This window comes from Sinocyclocheilus grahami, unplaced genomic scaffold, assembly GCF_001515645.1.
Source record: "Sinocyclocheilus grahami isolate Dianchi unplaced genomic scaffold, SAMN03320097.WGS_v1.1 scaffold237.1, whole genome shotgun sequence".
NCBI lineage: Eukaryota > Metazoa > Chordata > Actinopteri > Cypriniformes > Cyprinidae > Sinocyclocheilus > Sinocyclocheilus grahami.
This window is the reverse complement of record NW_015505416.1, coordinates 786057-804390: the sequence shown is the minus strand read 5'-3', so window position 1 is coordinate 804390 and position 18334 is coordinate 786057. Positions and strand designations below refer to the sequence as shown.

At 37.4% G+C, this 18334-nt stretch overlaps 2 protein-coding genes across 2 annotated transcripts in view; both read right to left on the bottom strand.

The window, feature by feature from the left end:
- The window catches only part of LOC107597812 (vesicle-associated membrane protein 4-like), an 18599-nt gene extending 14501 nt beyond the window's left edge, over positions 1-4098 (bottom strand). The window contains exons 1-2 of the mRNA XM_016289001.1: positions 3958-4098; positions 668-769 (exon numbers count right to left, since the gene is read on the bottom strand). Of these exons, the coding sequence (XP_016144487.1) occupies positions 668-769; positions 3958-3966 (111 nt within the window). The 5' untranslated portion in view covers positions 3967-4098. The remainder of the gene's footprint in view (positions 1-667; positions 770-3957) is intronic.
- Positions 4099-13397: 9299 nt separating this feature from the next.
- LOC107597797 (inosine triphosphate pyrophosphatase) lies at positions 13398-17870 on the bottom strand. The gene is made up of 8 exons (XM_016288984.1): positions 17714-17870; positions 16787-16844; positions 16628-16692; positions 16476-16549; positions 16328-16359; positions 15911-16023; positions 15035-15111; positions 13398-13638 (listed from the first exon to the last, which is right to left on the bottom strand). The coding sequence occupies exons 1-8, from the start codon at positions 17774-17776 to the stop codon at positions 13509-13511; spliced, it is 612 nt and encodes a 203-aa protein (XP_016144470.1). The 5' UTR covers positions 17777-17870; the 3' UTR covers positions 13398-13508.
- Positions 17871-18334: the final 464 nt, after the last annotated feature.

Sequence of the window (18334 nt, the reverse complement as noted above, 5' to 3'; positions counted from 1 at the left end):
AAAAAAAAAAATCTAAATGAAAAAATAACAATCTAAATGATTTTACCCAATGGACAGTAAAACTTAACTTAACTTACCATGAAGGAGAGACCCCACCACCTTCAAAACCTTAGCATTGCAGCAGTTACTTATGCATGGGCCAAAAACACTTTTTTTCATTTAAAGAATCTAGTTTACATATTATGTCTGTTTATTTCTGCAAAATCATGTTTATTTTAGTGTATATTTTTTAGTTTTTCAGTATATATTTTTCTCTCCATCTGTTTAATTTCTTTTCCACCTCAGTTTATCCACTGCTATTATGATGTATGGTAACTGTTTGTCGTTAAGAACAAATTGCTCTCTGAAGGGTTGTGCAACACAGGAGTTGAAATGTGGTGTGTGAGTGTTTGTAATAGCATGAACACTGCTGTTTTAGATGGGCTGTTATATAAAGGATTTTTTTTTGTGGTCTGCAGACACTAAGGAACATGAGGAGAGAGCGGTTTGCTCTTCCTGTAAACAACATAAACAGATCATGGGGCACAATGGCCTTGTAAAAGTGCAGAAACATGCAAGTCTGGCTCTAGTCAGCTAAGAGCATCTTTAGACCTCTCATCTCCATGTTGTCATCACCTCCAGGTAATCTATATGTAAGAACTGACTCACTGTTACTTCAGTGACTTACCCGCTCACTGCGAATGGAACCAGTGACTTCTTCATCATTCAGATGCCGTTTAAATTTAGGGGGCATGCTGGGGTCGAGCTGCTCCTCCCTCTCTGGCTCCCTCTGCAGGCAAACACAAGAAACACAGAGCAGATTTCTTAGATCTCTTTCTTCACCTATAATATAATAATTTCATTCCAAATAATATTTGACTGCAATATAGTCTGACTGTAATATATATGCCCATGTAATACAGTTCATTAGCTAAAAAGTAGAATGGGTTTGGTTGACTGTTACAATGCCCCATTGCAATCTGTGAATAATTACAATTCAACTGTGGTCACAGGTGTGAGTTTAGCAGAGATCCAATCAGATTTTAGAGTTGGAACTATCTGTTCTTTAAGTGTTAATTTAGACCAGACTGTGACCTAAGAGAAAGCTCAACTATAATGACCACATATATGAGCACCGGTCTGTTAGCCGTTTCATTAGACTGAACTTTAGGCCATAAAAGCTGCACTACTTTTAAGTAAATCCAGCCATAATTCAGACTTGGGGAGAGACCACCCCATTATATTTAACTTGTTTGGTCATGGGGATCACTCTAGACACACCAATTGTAATGTGCTGCTTGCAAACATCAAACAAAGCAGTTAAAGACAAGCTCTAGTAATTGATGTGAAAGTCATAACGTCAAAACCCTATGCGTATTTGCTTTATATTCACACAGCAGTTCATTTCTGGTTAAACCATTTGGCCGTTCTTTTACAAACCCGTAGCCTATAGCTTTGAAGTCACAGCAGGTTTTCATCTTTAAACTACCAGACATATAAGCTTAAACTTTACCTTTGGAATAACAATGACAGATTCTCATACAGACCCTCTACTGAACAGTTTCTGAGCACAAGAGTGCACAGCTAGAATCAGGACAGGTGATAGGAAAGTCATTTTGTAACTGTAGCTTGCCAAATTCTACATTTATGTAACTTAAACAAAACCATAATAATAACAGCAATATGCACCTAGATACATATGTGCTACGAAAAAGACTTCTAGGAAAACTATAGAGCGGAGCAGTGATTACAGATTTTTGTAGGCCAACCTGAAAGTTAGCATCACCCTGTTTACCGCGACAAAAAGCCATTGGCCATTTTCCACTGGCTTTTGATTCACTGCAGAAAATAAGTTCTGTAGTTTATGATTCTTACATGTTTCGTTCATCAAGATTTTCTCAGCTTCACAAATGAACAGTTTTTATAAATGTTTAAGCCTAAATACAATCGGCAGAAGTAAAAAGCTAGCATTAGGCTACAAATGTACTACATCATGGTCGCATTACTTCAGCATCACTACCATTTAGCTTCCTCTTTCAGTCTTTATTTAAAATCAACAAGTTGGTAAGTTGGAGTTAGAAAAGTCAAGAGCATGAAAAAGGGAAGTAGTGAGTAGATCAGTTTTGTTGAGCACAGTTATGACACTGTCCCACTGCCCCTCTGTAGTCCCATTTAAGGCTGCAATTCACTACAAGACTTTTAAAATCTGAACAGATTTTAAAACACTGGGCATCATACACTAAACGACTGAGGATCACAACAAACTCATGCAGAAACGTGCACCTTGCGGGGTTTGAGAGAAACAGCATGAAAAGGTAAACAAAAGAAGAGAAAGAATCTAACCATCAACCACTGAAACCACTCAGATAGATTTACTTTTTTAACTTAACTTCATTTCTGTGTAAGAACAATTAATTGGGCCTAAAAGTGTAGGTTAGCCATAGTAATAGTGTCTTAAAGACGTAAGAGCTGTCGGAAAACGGCTTCTCCTTTATCCAGGAGCACGGCAGAGCTTTCCAGAAAGCAGGAGAAGGAGAAAGAGGGGCTTGGGACAGGGAACGAGAGGGAGGGAAGAGAAGGACACATGGGGTTTGAGAGAAACAGCATGAAAAGGTAAACAAAAGAAGAGAAAGAATCTAACCATCAACCACTGAAACCACTCAGATAGATTTACTTTTTTAACTTAACTTCATTTCTGTGTAAGAACAATTAATTGGGCCTAAAAGTGTAGGTTAGCCATAGTAATAGTGTCTTAAAGACGTCACCCAAATGCCATTTAGCCAACCTCCAAACTCTTGATGTGCAACCTATGACAGTTTTGTGTGAGCAGCAGACATCATATTAAATTTTCCTGCAATTTTTACTTCTTAAATTTCACTTGCACTTCCCAGTATCTAACCGTGGTGTGTCTCAGTCAGGGACGCTGGAGAAACAGTGGTATTATGCAAGTGATGGTATGATGTGTGATTGTTAGAAAAGTGTGACACACCGTTATGCACCCCTGGGAAGATTTTCAGCGAATACTGGCATTCATTTCAGCCTGCTTCTCACACAAAAACATTGTGCATATGTATTATATATATATTTTTTTTTATTAAAGATACATAATTAAAACAATATGGAAATGAACAGGGAAAAAAATGCAGTAGTGCAATGATTGAACAGACGGCTGGAAGGAAGGATGGGCAGAAGGACGGATGAATGCATGGGAGTCCATTTTCAGTTAGTAAAGTAAACTGAAAGCAGAAATCTGGCCCTATAGTTGCCAATACAAACCACCAAACCCACAATGAACATTTTGATTGCAAAATGTTTACAGACTTCACAAGTGATCACACTGATTAAACCCTCACATCTTTACGGAGAAGCTTCAAAATAACGGACAACTCACAAAAAAATACTAACAGGTTAAGAAGCATCATTCCAGTGCCACCACTAAACGGTTTAGAAACACACAGGTCAGGGAACGGCTAACAGAAACACATGACAGCATTTACATCATTCAGGAAATAAGACAGCTTTGACTTTCCTTCAACAACTGTGGATTAATCACAGACTAATTGAATAATTGAGTCTAAACCAATGACACACATAATCACTGATCATAAGAGACACAGTGAAACTGAAACTGAACAGACTCCACATTCACTCAGAGAACAACACAATTCCTTCCTCTCTTCATTCATTCATTCGTCCGTCAGAAATACACTGATTTGACCAGACTGTATAGTGTAGATCGCGCTATAATGTGTATATGAATATATATATACGTAAACATTTAACGTTAACTAACCACATATTATCGACCGTTTCTAATAAACAGCTGATGTTCCTGTGCAGCACCTGCTAAAGAGCTTCGTGCCAGTCAATAAGACCCCATAAACACGCTGACCCTACAGGACACTAAAAGAGCGAAAGAAATGATAAGACGTGGTTTTGTGAAAAACACCGAGCACGACATCAAATAATGGTGTTTACTGTTGACATGAGGATTGGTGAAGGAATGGAAAGGCTGAAGTGAAAACAGATGGAGTGACAGCTAGCATGACTGCTAACACCTCTGGCTACTTCACTGCCCGATACACAAGCACTCGCACACGGGCCTCAAGAGCCACATCCCCGGCCGGTCTGCCTCAGAGATCTCGCTTCTGTCGATTCCCGTTTGGAAGAAGCGCGTTTATAGTCCCGCTGACTGTTTTTGATCCGAGTCGGATGCGTCCTGAACGGCACGGAATGGTCTCTCGCTCGGCACTGAAGCGGAAGTCAGGACAGCTGGAAGCATACTGTTTCCTGCAGACTCATCATCCTTACCATCATCACCATCTTCTTCACCTTCTTCTAATAAAATATTCAACATTAAGAAAGCAAGGAGAACGACTTTAATATGTAATGATAACCATTTCTACAGTCTAATTGTTGTATAAATTAACATCCTTATGGTTTATTTCTTTATTTCTTCTTTTTCTCTCTCTAGCTTTTCTTATTTCTTACCAGTCATTAACTTTTTTCCCCCTTATCTTTCTTTCCTATGTGTTCTGATTAAATTGATGCATTTTGATAAATTGTATACAAAGTTATATGCCATTTATGTCATCTCTGTACTGTTTACAAGAAGAAAAAAATTTAACATAATTTAGTTTTTAAAAAATCATTATTGAAATCTAATACAACAAAAAGCATAAAATCATCACCACCAACTTATCTTCATATAATAATAATAATAATAAAGCATCATCATCATCATTATCTTCATCATCAAAAACAGCCCAGCTTTAGTCATAGAGTGATTACAAATCTAAAAGCTAGTGAGTTATTAATTCCGATGACTAGAATGATTTCTGAAGACTGGAGTAATGGCTGCTGAAAATGTACCTTTCCATCACTGGATTTAATTATATGTACACCCGTATAAAAGGTATACATTCTTGTGTGCCGTTTGGCTTAATATCACAGGGTTCTTTTCTGAAGGTTGTTTTAGACTTTTTATTTAAGGTTGAATTTGTATTTATATACTCACTGAAATTCCCTGAAATTGATTAAACAAACATTGAAAATAACCAAGGTCTAGAGAAGTTTCATGGAACATTTGGTGCAATAGATTCTGATCATCCCGTCGCACGAACAAGAAAAAAAAGCAGAGTAATGCAACTCTTCAGACGAGATTGGTTCAGATGGTTTTGTAAGCAGGCCCAGAACGTGTCCCGCAAGCGACAGGAGGTATGATCTGTAAAACAGGCAGCCTTGAGAAATGTTTCACGTGGGGATAGAAGGTGCTTCGTAAGTGAAAAGATTAGGTGATGTGTCCCCAAAAAAGGCCCTGGTTAAAGGTGCACACTTTTAGCACTTAATTCCCCTGTAAGGATGCACTTACAGACATAAAAGTGAAATTTCTTTTGCATGTGTATTTCGAGCACAACACTGGTGTGGTCCGTTTTAGCTGGACAACAGGTTGAGTGTGCAAAGCTCTGTGTATATTGACTCTCTAAGACTTTTGCCAGTTGTTTCATTTTCAGATTCCTGGGAGACATTGAAGGATATGGAAAGCTGATGAGAAACATCAGGATATAAACAGTGAGAAAGCCAGGCATGACTTTGAATATTGCACTCTGAATATTCCAAGTCACTGGGCTCAAAATGTTTGGGCTATTCGAAACGACACAGCAATATTTTTAACAAAAGAAAAAGCATGTGAAACTGTACAGTAGTCTAACTTTAACCTTCCCTCTTTAAACAGACTCCACTGTCTCACTTTGCTGTGGCCTTTGACCTTCAGGTTAATTTAATGTGCCTATGGGACACTTCAGTTCATCAAGGTGGGTTATAAAGCTGTGCCCTCATACGTTGACTTTCTTTTTATCCAGTTTAACCTCCAACACCTCTCCTTATGATGGAGGGAACATGCTTAGAAACGAAAAGAAGCAATGGCTTGCATACATATCAGCAATTCACATATCATTACACCCAAGAAATATATTCCACAATTTATGAAGAAACAAATGTGTGACCTTTGACTTCAAATGTCACTAAAAGGACATTTTTATCTGCCTGTTGATCATATAGTTTATTAACTCGGTCAAAGTCCAGGGTTTGGTGCACGTTGAAAACGGTTTAAATAAACTGCCCTGTCGTCTTGATGAGATGAGCAGACGTCCTGAAACTAGGGGAGTAAGAGCAGGAGAGATACAGTCACAGAAGATTTAGTCAAGGCCTCTAGATGAACATTTGCACATTTCATATGGGATGTACAGTATATGGGAAGGTGGCAGCCAGGCTGGTTGATGAGATGGTGCTCAATGGGAATCCAGACTTGGTTAAAGGATTATAAACGACAGGAGTGAATGGTGCAAGGCTGAAGGATGAGTGGTAAAATCTGTGAGAGATGAGTCCCACATGCACTTGAACAGACCTCCATACTATGCTGTTTATACACATCGAAGTTAATATTGTTAACTAAAAGGTAACATTTCTCATTTTCCTTTAGCTGAAAGGCACAATGTGTAAGTTTTCGCCGCTAGAGGGCATGTATTCAAAATAAACAAAGAAACAAAGGCGTAGTTTGATGACGCTGTGACTGAGTGTGGACTCATGGGAGTTGTGGTCTTCATCTCCACAGCCGATGCAATCCGACGGGACTCGGGCAGAAATCATGTTCATGGATGAGCTAATGATTTATTAATGTAGTAGAATGAAGCAGGGTGAGGCTGAAAAGACGTTGAAGCGAAACGAGGCCGCTGAACGAGTGTGACACATGGCTCGAGAGCACCAGAGCTTTTATTATGCCACAGTCGACCGCTTCCGCTCCTTCCGGTCGTGCGTATGTGGGGTAAAGCAGCGCTGTTTTATACATTTGAACGTTCTGTTATAATGCTACTCTGTGCGGTCGTCACCGGTCTATTAAAACACACAACATATTAAAGCTTATTTGGTGTTTCCATGTTTTCGGAAATCGAGGGGTTATGACGTCATTGGCAGGCGACACTGACACTATAGACACGGTCCGTGTCACTAGTTAAAATTGTTTATTTCTCTGCATTTAAACATTCTTCAAAACATTTGGGATAATGTAAGTACACTAATCAGCAACATATATAACACTGTTCTAGTGGTTTTTGGATATTTTAATAAAAAAATCGTACATATTGTGCCTTTGAAAAAGAATAGTTCAACCGAAAATTTGCAGAAAATGTACTCACCCTCCAATCCAAGATATAGATGAGTTTGTTTCTTCACCGAAACAGATTTGGAAAAATTTTGCTCACCAATGAATAATATTTATGCCTGGTGACAGCTTTTCCCAGGCAACCTATTTCCTATATAGTTGCGCTAGTTTTATGTCTTTCTTTTCCTCACATAATAAATAAAATTCACATGGAAGCCCTGATCATTCTTTATGGGTTTGTTTGCGATAATGACCGGTTGTCGATGACATATAAGCATCTATGATAAGAAATAGATAAAACCATATTTTTCACATCTTACTTATTATTTTCACATTTTAAAATATATTTTCAAGATAAATATATACTTTTTTTAACGTATCTTGAATTATTAATCAGAAAATATTGTTACGTTTTTTTGGGGAGTCCCACCACATGACGTTTTACAATCCTGAAACTTTCTGTGTCATAAAAAGGTCAAATGATTTGATTATTGACTTATTGACCTTGACACACAATCATGAAGGTCTGCAGGAATCCCATATGGTATGGTTTTATTTCTGCATCTTGGTTATACCAATTGAGTTGGTCACACCTCATGGCTTTGATTTGGTGGACAAAGGCATTTTATATATTAATTAAGAGTGAAGCAGTTTTGTTAAAATATTTTAGGCCTAATTTAAAAAATAAAGTCATTTTAATAAATAATTTTTTTATTCATTATAATTTCAGAAAAAATGAATCAGTCTGACATTTTCTATTTAACTGAACAAAGAGAGCAAATATGTAACTGTTTTATCTTCTTGGTAAATGTCCAGGGTAATGGAATGTGATTTGGCCACACAGAACTTTAAATCTTTGTCCAAGATGGTTTTCATGACACGAAGCCCTGAGGGTGAGGAGGTCAGAATGTGCCCTGCTTTCTCTCTCTTCCTTTGCACTGCAGTTTCCTACACTATCGTACCGGGGCAGCTGATCAGTCTCAAACTGACCGTGACTGCAGAACAGACCTCAATCAAACATCCATGTCTCCGGATACATTAGTCATTGCTGTGCTGCTGAATGTGATGAAGCAGGAAGCATCAATCTTTCCCAGTAATGTGTTTACCTACCGTCATGAAGACTTTAAACACCAAGACACAGGTCACACCAGTTTAGAGTTCACCAGAGGTCAAGTTTACTTCCGAATGGTGTCCACACAGGATGCTGCCATTTAATACTCAGTATTACGTATGTTTTCAAGACTATAAGTGCGACAGGATGAGTTTTAGTAGTGCTCTTAACACATGAAGGACTAGCTCATCCAAAAATAAAAATGTACTCACCCTCAGTCCAAGATGTAGATGAGTTTGTTTCTTCATCAGAACAGATTTAGAGAAATGTAACGTTTCATCACTTGTTCACCAATGGATCCTCTGCAGTGAATGGGTGCCGTCAGAATGAGAGACAAACAAATGATAAAAACACCAGAATAAGCATCTATGATAAGAAATAGATAAAACCATATTTTTCACATCTTACTTATTATTTTCACATTTTAAAATATATTTTCAAGATAAATATATACTTTTTTTAACGTATCTTGAATTATTAATCAGAAAATATTGTTACGTTTTTTTGGGGAGTCCCACCACATGACGTTTTACAATCCTGAAACTTTCTGTGTCATAAAAAGGTCAAATGATTTGATTATTGACTTATTGACCTTGACACACAATCATGAAGGTCTGCAGGAATCCCATATGGTATGGTTTTATTTCTGCATCTTGGTTATACCAATTGAGTTGGTCACACCTCATGGCTTTGATTTGGTGGACAAAGGCATTTTATATATTAATTAAGAGTGAAGCAGTTTTGTTAAAATATTTTAGGCCTAATTTAAAAAATAAAGTCATTTTAATAAATAATTTTTTTATTCATTATAATTTCAGAAAAAATGAATCAGTCTGACATTTTCTATTTAACTGAACAAAGAGAGCAAATATGTAACTGTTTTATCTTCTTGGTAAATGTCCAGGGTAATGGAATGTGATTTGGCCACACAGAACTTTAAATCTTTGTCCAAGATGGTTTTCATGACACGAAGCCCTGAGGGTGAGGAGGTCAGAATGTGCCCTGCTTTCTCTCTCTTCCTTTGCACTGCAGTTTCCTACACTATCGTACCGGGGCAGCTGATCAGTCTCAAACTGACCGTGACTGCAGAACAGACCTCAATCAAACATCCATGTCTCCGGATACATTAGTCATTGCTGTGCTGCTGAATGTGATGAAGCAGGAAGCATCAATCTTTCCCAGTAATGTGTTTACCTACCGTCATGAAGACTTTAAACACCAAGACACAGGTCACACCAGTTTAGAGTTCACCAGAGGTCAAGTTTACTTCCGAATGGTGTCCACACAGGATGCTGCCATTTAATACTCAGTATTACGTATGTTTTCAAGACTATAAGTGCGACAGGATGAGTTTTAGTAGTGCTCTTAACACATGAAGGACTAGCTCATCCAAAAATAAAAATGTACTCACCCTCAGTCCAAGATGTAGATGAGTTTGTTTCTTCATCAGAACAGATTTAGAGAAATGTAACGTTTCATCACTTGTTCACCAATGGATCCTCTGCAGTGAATGGGTGCCGTCAGAATGAGAGACAAACAAATGATAAAAACACCAGAATAATCCACAAGTAATCCACACAACTCCAGTCCATCAATTAACATCTTTTGAAGCAAAAAAACTGTGTGTCTGTAAGAAACAAATCCATCATTAAAACGTTTTTCAATTTAAACAGTTGTTAAAATACAAGTCCTCTAATATTGCTTCCTCCAGTGAAAAAGTCATCTCGTCTGAATCAGGAGAGAATTATGCACAGATCAAGTGTTTACAAGTGAAAACAGTCCAAAACAGCTCTAAACAAATGTTTTTATCAGCTGTTTGGACTCTCATTCTGACGGCACCCATTCACTGCAGAGCATCCATTGGTGAGCAAGTGATGTAATGCTACATTTCTCCAAATCTGTTCCAACGAGAAACCAAACTCAGAAACATTTCTCAGGCATTTCAAACTCAGAAATGCCTGAGAAATGTTTCAGCAAATTTAAATTTTTAGGTGAACTGTTCTTTTAACTTACACATATCTTATTCATCATGGGGTGAAAACATATCTTCGGTGTTCAAAAATCTGAGACCATTTGTGAAAATGTTTCTACTTTGCATTTTATGTACTCAGCATAATAATTTTAGAACACAGTTAAAATAATTTTTTTTATTTAATTTCAATATTTATTATCATCCTTTATTGTCATCCTTTTGCATTAATGACAGCAGAACTCAAACTGCATGAACTTTGATGTTTGTAAAAACAAACAAACCATACTTTTCAGATCCTTTCAGATATGCTTGTTTGATTAGTGACACAGAAAAAAAAGCATAATCTTAACTATTTTGTTTGATTTCCTAGCACTTTCAACGTAAATATTTAAAATCTTAAAAAAAAAAAAGAAAGCTTATTTGCAGGTTTAAATGAAAAGAAAAAAAACATGTTGGGTTTCACTTTGGACCGCACTGAATATGGCAAAATGATATGAAAAACAGAGCTTTCTCATCTTTGTTCTGTCAGATGTCAGACACGTCGCAAACCACCTTAAACAATATTCCTGAAACATTGGATCACCTGCTGCTGTCTAGTCAACAAGGCAATAAACACATTTTCCCTAAACAGGAACAGTGCGTTCAATCATTCCACCAGATCCGTAGGTGCTACGCCACAAAAATGTCCTGCTGAAGATGAGGTGGAGAACACCAGGTGTTTGTGAAGGCCTCCTGATGGGTCACTGCAAGATGCTGCTGTAGATTATGACCTTTTAAACTGGATTCCTGCACTTTATAGGACATCTTGCAGAGTAAAAGTACAGTTTATTTCACCCACACGATTAGTGATCACTTTCTCACGTGTGAAGTTACAGGTCCATTTGAACATATGAGACCCTTTAGTCTCTGTAGTTTTAATTGAATAGACAGTTATATTTATATATTTATATCTATATACACTAACGTTCAAAAGTTTGTGGTCAGTAATATTTGTTTTTGTGAAATTAATACTTTTCATGCATTAAATTGATCAAAAGTGAAAGTAAAGACATTTGTAAGGTTATCATCAGATGATCCTGAAAAAATGTCACAGTTTCCACAAAATATTAAGCAGTATAACTGTTTTCAACATGGATAATAATAATAATAATAATAAATGTTTCTTGAGCATCAAAGCAACATATTAGACTGATTTCTGAAGGGTCATGTGACACTGAAGACTGGAGCTTTACCATCACAGGAATAAATTACATTTGAAAACAGATTCAAATTGAAAACAGATATTTAAAATTGTAATATAATTTCACAATATTACAGTTTTTACTGTATCTATTAAAATTAATATTTTACATTGGCAAAACAAAATTGTTAATGTACATCAAACAAAACTGCACATATACTTTTTAAACGTACCCAAAGGGCATTTAGAATTTTTTTTAGACAGCTCCAGACAGCTCATAGTTTTGGTTGTATAACAAGTATTAATGATTACAGGATGTTTCTTCACCTTAAACACTTGTTTTACCCACTAGACAGACATCCGACAACATGTTTACACATTGTGAACTCGAAAAGCTTTAGACAAAAGCATTTCCGCACGATTAAGAGCTGAGGAATGTTGTTGTGCATAATTGAGGGTCATCAAGGTGCATATTTCTCACCGTCTTTCTTTGTTTTCCATATATGCCACTCCTTGATCTTTGCGGGCTCACTCTCATAAGCCCAGCAGGAGCTGGGACAGGGACGCGGCCCGTGTTTTGATGTGGTTTGGACATAGACAGTTTGCATGGGCTCCTGAATACCGGAGATATTTCCCTAGCCATTTGATTCAGTGCTCTCAGGTCTCTCAGCAGTTGTTTGCATCCCAATCATCTTGTGCAACTATAAGGATTTTTTCCCCTCCACAATGCTCCGAACTAAACTTCAGTGCATCCAGCAAGCAAATCCATTGTAAAAGGCCTTTGAATGAGCAATAACCAACTATTTTTCAGTTTGAAATTTGACCCTAACAGACATATAGTTATGATCCAGGGTATGAACAAGAAAATGTTTGCTTTATAGCCCTATAAACGTTTTGTAGCTTAATGACTATATTCGTCTTTCTGATTAATTTAACATTAGGTTCAATTAGAGATGTTGAACTCATCAAAAAACTGAATGGGTCAAGTCAACTAGAACTACTGGCCATCTAACAGAGATTACACAGACCAAAAGCATTTTATTGCTCCGATTCTTATACAAACATTTATGGTATCGTACATGCATAGCGGCGAGTCTGAGTTATGGCTGTCAGTAAAAAGCATATCACATGCAACTATTATAACACATATGCTACGGTTAAAAGGTTTGTGGCTGGTAAGAATTTTTAATGTTTTTGAAAAAAAGTTTCTTATGCTCACCAAAGCATGCATTTAAAAATAGAAACATTGAAATATTATTACAACTGAATTTTTAAAAATGTTATTAAAATTGAAAATTATTGTAATTTAATTTAAAACGTCATTTATTCCTGTGATGCAAAGCTGAATTTTCAGCAGCCATTGCTTTTAGTAATTTGAATAGACCTCCCAAACAAGTATGAATAATATAGGATATTACATCTATCTTTTTTTCCCGAATAAAATGTTTTTGAACCTTTCTGTAAGAGTAGTGGGAGGCTGTTTTCTGAATCAAATGCATCCATATGCACGTGTTACCAATGAAGGCTTCTTTGTCATGAGGGAAAGGAAGAGAAAGTGAGTGAGCGAGTGAGTGAATGAATGAGAAATGCAAGAAACAGCAGTGCAAACACTGCCTGCATGCCATTAATAATGGGAAACACAAACAGCAGATGATATAACTGTAATACAGAGTTCCATCCCCCCTGTGCAGAGGGCAAATGAACAAACAAGAGGTGCCACAGAAACATCCTGAAGATTTATGACTCTGAATTCCTCATGTCTCTATCCTGAGACATGCTCTGTCCCCTCTCTCTCTCTCTCACACACACACACACACATACATTTACTAACGATCCAAATGGGGACATACCATAAACTGTTTCTATACTAAGCCAATTAATCACTATGGCTACTGATAACTTCATTACTAATTTAAATTAATTTTGAAAATGAAAGATGCTGATATACTGTGATTTTTTATAAACAAAGCATTTATTTAAAAGGCAAAAAGGATGGCGTACATTTGAAACCGTTTATGAGCAGCACATTAGTGCTTTGATTTGAGCCAGAGCCTGATGAGGCAAACTGAGCACCGATTGCTGAATCTGCTTGGAAAGCCAACAGTACTCAGTCTTGGTGTTTTGCATGCTTGGTCTCCGGTGTGTTGTTAAGCTTGGAGAAGTGTTCCGACAAGGCTGCCAGGGCACGGTACCGATGAGAGATGCTGTTCTTCACTGCTTTAGGGAGCTCAGCATAACTGCCCACAGAAACACAGCACAGAGGAATGAGAAAAACAAAATCACCATCAAATTAAAAAGGCTTTAAGTGCTAAGTTTATCTGACAAATTTATTTGGGATTCAATTTAACCTATTGTTGCCAGAAAAATACTCAATGCTTCTGTTTCCTCGTCAATGTTTCATTCTCTGAGGAGAGTACAACAATTTTTTATAAAGCGTCTTACAACATGCATTCTTATACTGTGAACACGTGGACTATAGGAAAAGTCTTTCATAAATATTTGTAGATTTGGTTAAATCAAAGCACAAGTATTTTCAGAGGGATTACTTTGACCAATACGGTCACCTACTGGTATACCTGAGAAACACAACTGCATAGCTAAAGGGTTAGTTCACCCAAAAATGAAAATTAGCCCATAAATTACTCACCCTCAAGTCATCCTAGGTGTATATGACTTTCTTCTTTCATACGAACATCCAGTCGGAGTTATAATAAAATTTGTCTTTGATCTTTCAAGCTGTTTAATGGCACTCAGCATGTGTTGCATGCATCAGTCCAAAAGAAGTGAAATAAAATGCGGCCATCCATATATATATAAAAAAAAAAAAAGTTTCTCACACGGCTCCGGGGGGTGAACAAAGGCATTCGGTAGCGAATTGATGCGTTTTTGTAAGAAAAATATCCATATTCAAAACGTAATAATCACTTTAATCTAGCTTGCGCTCACTGTTGTACACTGGAAGCAGTTCCGGGAGCATGACGTATGAAGTCAGCGTTGCGAATGCGCCGGTGAGCCTCGTGAAATCCAACGTTTGTTAACAGGAGCAAAGGAAGCTAAGTTTCCTTACTTTAGTAAAGGAAAACCAGTCTCCTCTTGGCTTATTTCGAAATCCTCCGACTTTCTTCTTTACAAATCCTCGTTTTGTACTTCTAATTAGTGACCGTTGTTTTGGTTTGATCTCTCCACTGCGTTTCCGCGTTCGTCACTTCTGAGCGGCGCAAGCGCAAAGCTGACCTCATACGTCATCCGCCCGGAACTGCTTCCAGTGTACAACAGTGAGTGCAAGCTACATTAAAGTGATTATTACGTTTTGAATATGGATATTTTTCTTACAAAACATGCATCGATTTGCTACAGAAGGCCTTTGTTCACCCTCCTCCCCCCCGAGCCGTGTGAGACACTTTTTTTTTTATGGATGGGTGCTTTTTATTTCACTTCTTTTGGACTAATGCATGCAACACCTGCTGAGTGCCATGAAACAGCTTGAAAGATCAAAGACAATTGTTTATATAACTCCGACTGGATTCGTCTGAAAGAAGAAAGTCATATACACCTAGGATGACTTGAGGGTGAGTAATTTATGGGCTAATTAAATTTTTGGGGTGAACTAACCCTTTAAGAAATGATACTCACGTTTTTTCATAGCCATCAGGCTGAAAACAAGGATCCCAACCAAAATCCCTTGGGCCCCTGGGCTCAACAATACGGCCCTGAAAAAAATGATTAGAAATGGTGAAGGTAGGAATCAAAACCTGCATGCTATAGTGTTCAATTTAACACATTGAGTCAGTTATACTACCCGGCAAAAGTTTGTGGTCAGTAAGATTTTCTTTTTAAAGAAATTAATGCTTTTACTCAGCAAGGTGACATCAAAAGTGACATCAAAGGCATTTATAATGTTACAATAGATTTTGAATAAATGCTGAACTTTCAATTTATCAAGAAATTCTGAAAAAAAAAGTCACAGTAGTTTCCACAAAAATATTAAGCAGCACAACTGTGATAACAATTGATAACAACAACATTGAATTTGTGACAACACTGATAATAATAATAATAATAAATGTTTCTTGAGTCGCAAATCTGCATATTAGAATGATTTCTGAAGGATCATGTGACACTGAAGTCTGGAGTAATGATGGTGAATATTCAGCTTTACATCACAGGAATAAATTACATATAAAATATATTAAAATAGAAAACCTTAAATAGAAGTTATTTAAAATAAATGTATCCCTGGTGAGCATAACATGCTTATTTCAAAAACATTCAAACATTTTACTCACCCTTAAGTTTTGAGTGGTAGTGTACATACATCTGTGGTGCTTATATACAGTACATCTGGATTCAGTTTATTTATTGATAATGATAGTAAAGACAGAAAATTATGGGGAAACAATATGAGAGAAATAATGAGTCTCAATCTTACAATGCCTGTATGAGCACCAAAGCTCAATGTAAAAACCACTACATCACGACTGGGACGGGACAGTAAATAAACATGCTCACCTCGGTTATTCCTCTGAACAGCTGAACTGGCTTATCTTTTCCAGCACAGAAAGCAAATGTACACAGAGCCCAGGCAGATTTATCCTCAAAACCTGCTAGCAATTTACACAATCCTGCAAACATAAAGAAAACGGCTCAATTTGCATATTACTAATTTAGCCTCTGCAGTAAATATGACTTATTAAGAAATAAAGCGAAATAAAAATAACATAAAATAATAATATTAAGGGTAAAAACCTAAAATTAGAAACATTGACTTGGCAACTAACTGAAATCATTTTAAACTTAGTTAAAGCACTAAGATTACTAACTTGAAAAGAACAAAAACTAAAACTAAAATCATAAAAAATGACTGAAAATTCAACTAAAATAGGAGTAGGTTCAGTAGGAACCTAAATCTTTATTAAAGTGACTTACCCTCTGGCTTCAGTTTATCCAAGAACCATTTTCTGTGGAGGGAAAAACATTTATAATGAATTACTATAAATTATTTAATGCAGTATACATACACCATATCACTGTTTTTTATATTTACAGATTTTAAAGGAGCTTGAGCGAGACTCACATGTAAGGTCCTGGTAGTCCTCCTAGTGCCCTGAAGCACAGACAGGTGTCCTCCACCAGCACTGGCCCATCCACCTTCACACAAAACACACAACATCATGTCTGAGGCTTCAACCAAGGAAACAGAGTACAAAAGGTGTGCAATTTACAAACCTGCCTTGCTGCTTCTTGACATTTATGTATAGAAATGTCATCTGGTTCCCCTTGATATTCAGGCACTGGAAGAGAAGCCATAATCACATAACAAATACAGCAACAGCATGCTTGATATTGTAAATCAACAAAGCAGAAGAATAATAGCCAAATACTTACAGTCAATCTTCTTGGAAATCAGTTTGTAGGGAAATTTGTCACCAAGGATCTGAACTACCTGCAAAACAGGTAAAGCAGTTCCTTGAAGCTGAAAACATTGAAATAATGAAATGGCCGTCCCAAAGTCCTGATCTAAACCTGATCGAGTCTCTGGAAAATCCTTGGCGACAAAAGTTATGGCTAAGAAACCCACTACAGTTACCGAACCGTGGAAGAGAGTGGAAGAAGAGTGGACCAAGATCACACCAGCGCAGTCTGAGAAACTGATGATGTTCTGCAGCCGCAGATGTGCTGAATTCATTCAAAGCAGGGGCTTCTACACGTCCTACTAATTTCTGACAGCTGTAACCCTCCAACATTTTTGTTGTAATCTTCTTTCGTGCTACAGTTGTTACTCTGCTCTAATTCTGATCACTGTGTTTTCCACAAAATAAAGGTTTTTGTTGAAATGCATTGGAAAGTGTCAAACATGGTAGTAAAACAGTGGTAAACCTACAGCTAATATTCCTTCAGATTGTAAGCGATGAAGATACACTATATTTCTCAAGAATTTATAGATGAAGTATATATATATATATATATAAATCTTCAGGTATTGTTTTGTTGCTAATTCCTGCAAATAGCTCGAACGTGTAACGTTACATTAAGTCAATTTGAATATAAAAATGGTCTTTAAGGCTATATAAACCACTAACTAAATAGGCGTTTATTTAGGAGTGAGGACTGGGCTTGGCATTTCACTAACGTTATATAAATTATGATGCTTCACAAATCAAATCTTACAGTGTTTCGCGGCATGTGAGCAGAGGCTATTCATTCAAAGCAAAGCAAGACCAGACACTTATTCACATTTTGTTCTACATTGTGTTTAAATTGGATAATTTGTGGCCGACTCATTTTTTTTTTTTTAAACAGCCACACTCTCACCTCTTCCAGTTTCTTCGCGTTCCCGGTAACGAATACCACAGCTCTGCCGGTAGGTACTGCCATGCTTCAGCCTGCCACACACGACAACTTAGGAACCCCAACCGAGGTGGTACTAAAAAAAGTACCAGGTACTGTACCCAGTGGAAAACCCCCCAAATGTGAACCGTACCGAGCCGTACCGTGCAGTGGAAAAGCGCCATTACTGTCGGAACTATAAAACATTCGGCTGTCATTCCATAAACCAATCGTATTCATCGATCTAAAGTTTTCACCAATCAGAGAACGTTTACGCCACACTCTAGACACGCCCTCCTCATACACTGACCAATCGCTGGATGCCCAATGCCGTCCTTCTGTAAAGCCATCCGGGTGGAAAGTGCAAAACATGTGAGAGAGACTGCAGAATAGAAATAATTTCGGCAGTATTTGCCCATTGAAGTACTAAGTAAATTAGTTTTATCGGCCTGGGATAAAGGTTATAATTCATCTGATAAATCTGAATCGAGAAGGAGTTGGAGGATCCGATCCATAAGCATGAGCTTGCTGCCTCGCACCGCTGAGGAGTTCAGCTCGGCGGACTACTGGGAGCGCTTTTTCCGCTAAAGAGGAGAGCAGGCTTTC

Excerpts from the sequence above, each read along its gene's own strand:
- LOC107597797 (XM_016288984.1), bottom strand. The coding sequence starts at position 17,776 with ATGGCAGTACCTACCGGCAGAGCTGTGGTATTCGTTACCGGGAACGCG. Across the intron at positions 16,360-16,475 it reads GGACTACCAGGACCTTACAT|AAAATGGTTCTTGGATAAAC; the intron begins GTGAGTCTCGCT and ends TTCCCTCCACAG. Across the intron at positions 15,112-15,910 it reads TGTTCAGAGGAATAACCGAG|GGCCGTATTGTTGAGCCCAG; the intron begins GTGAGCATGTTT and ends CATTTTTTTCAG.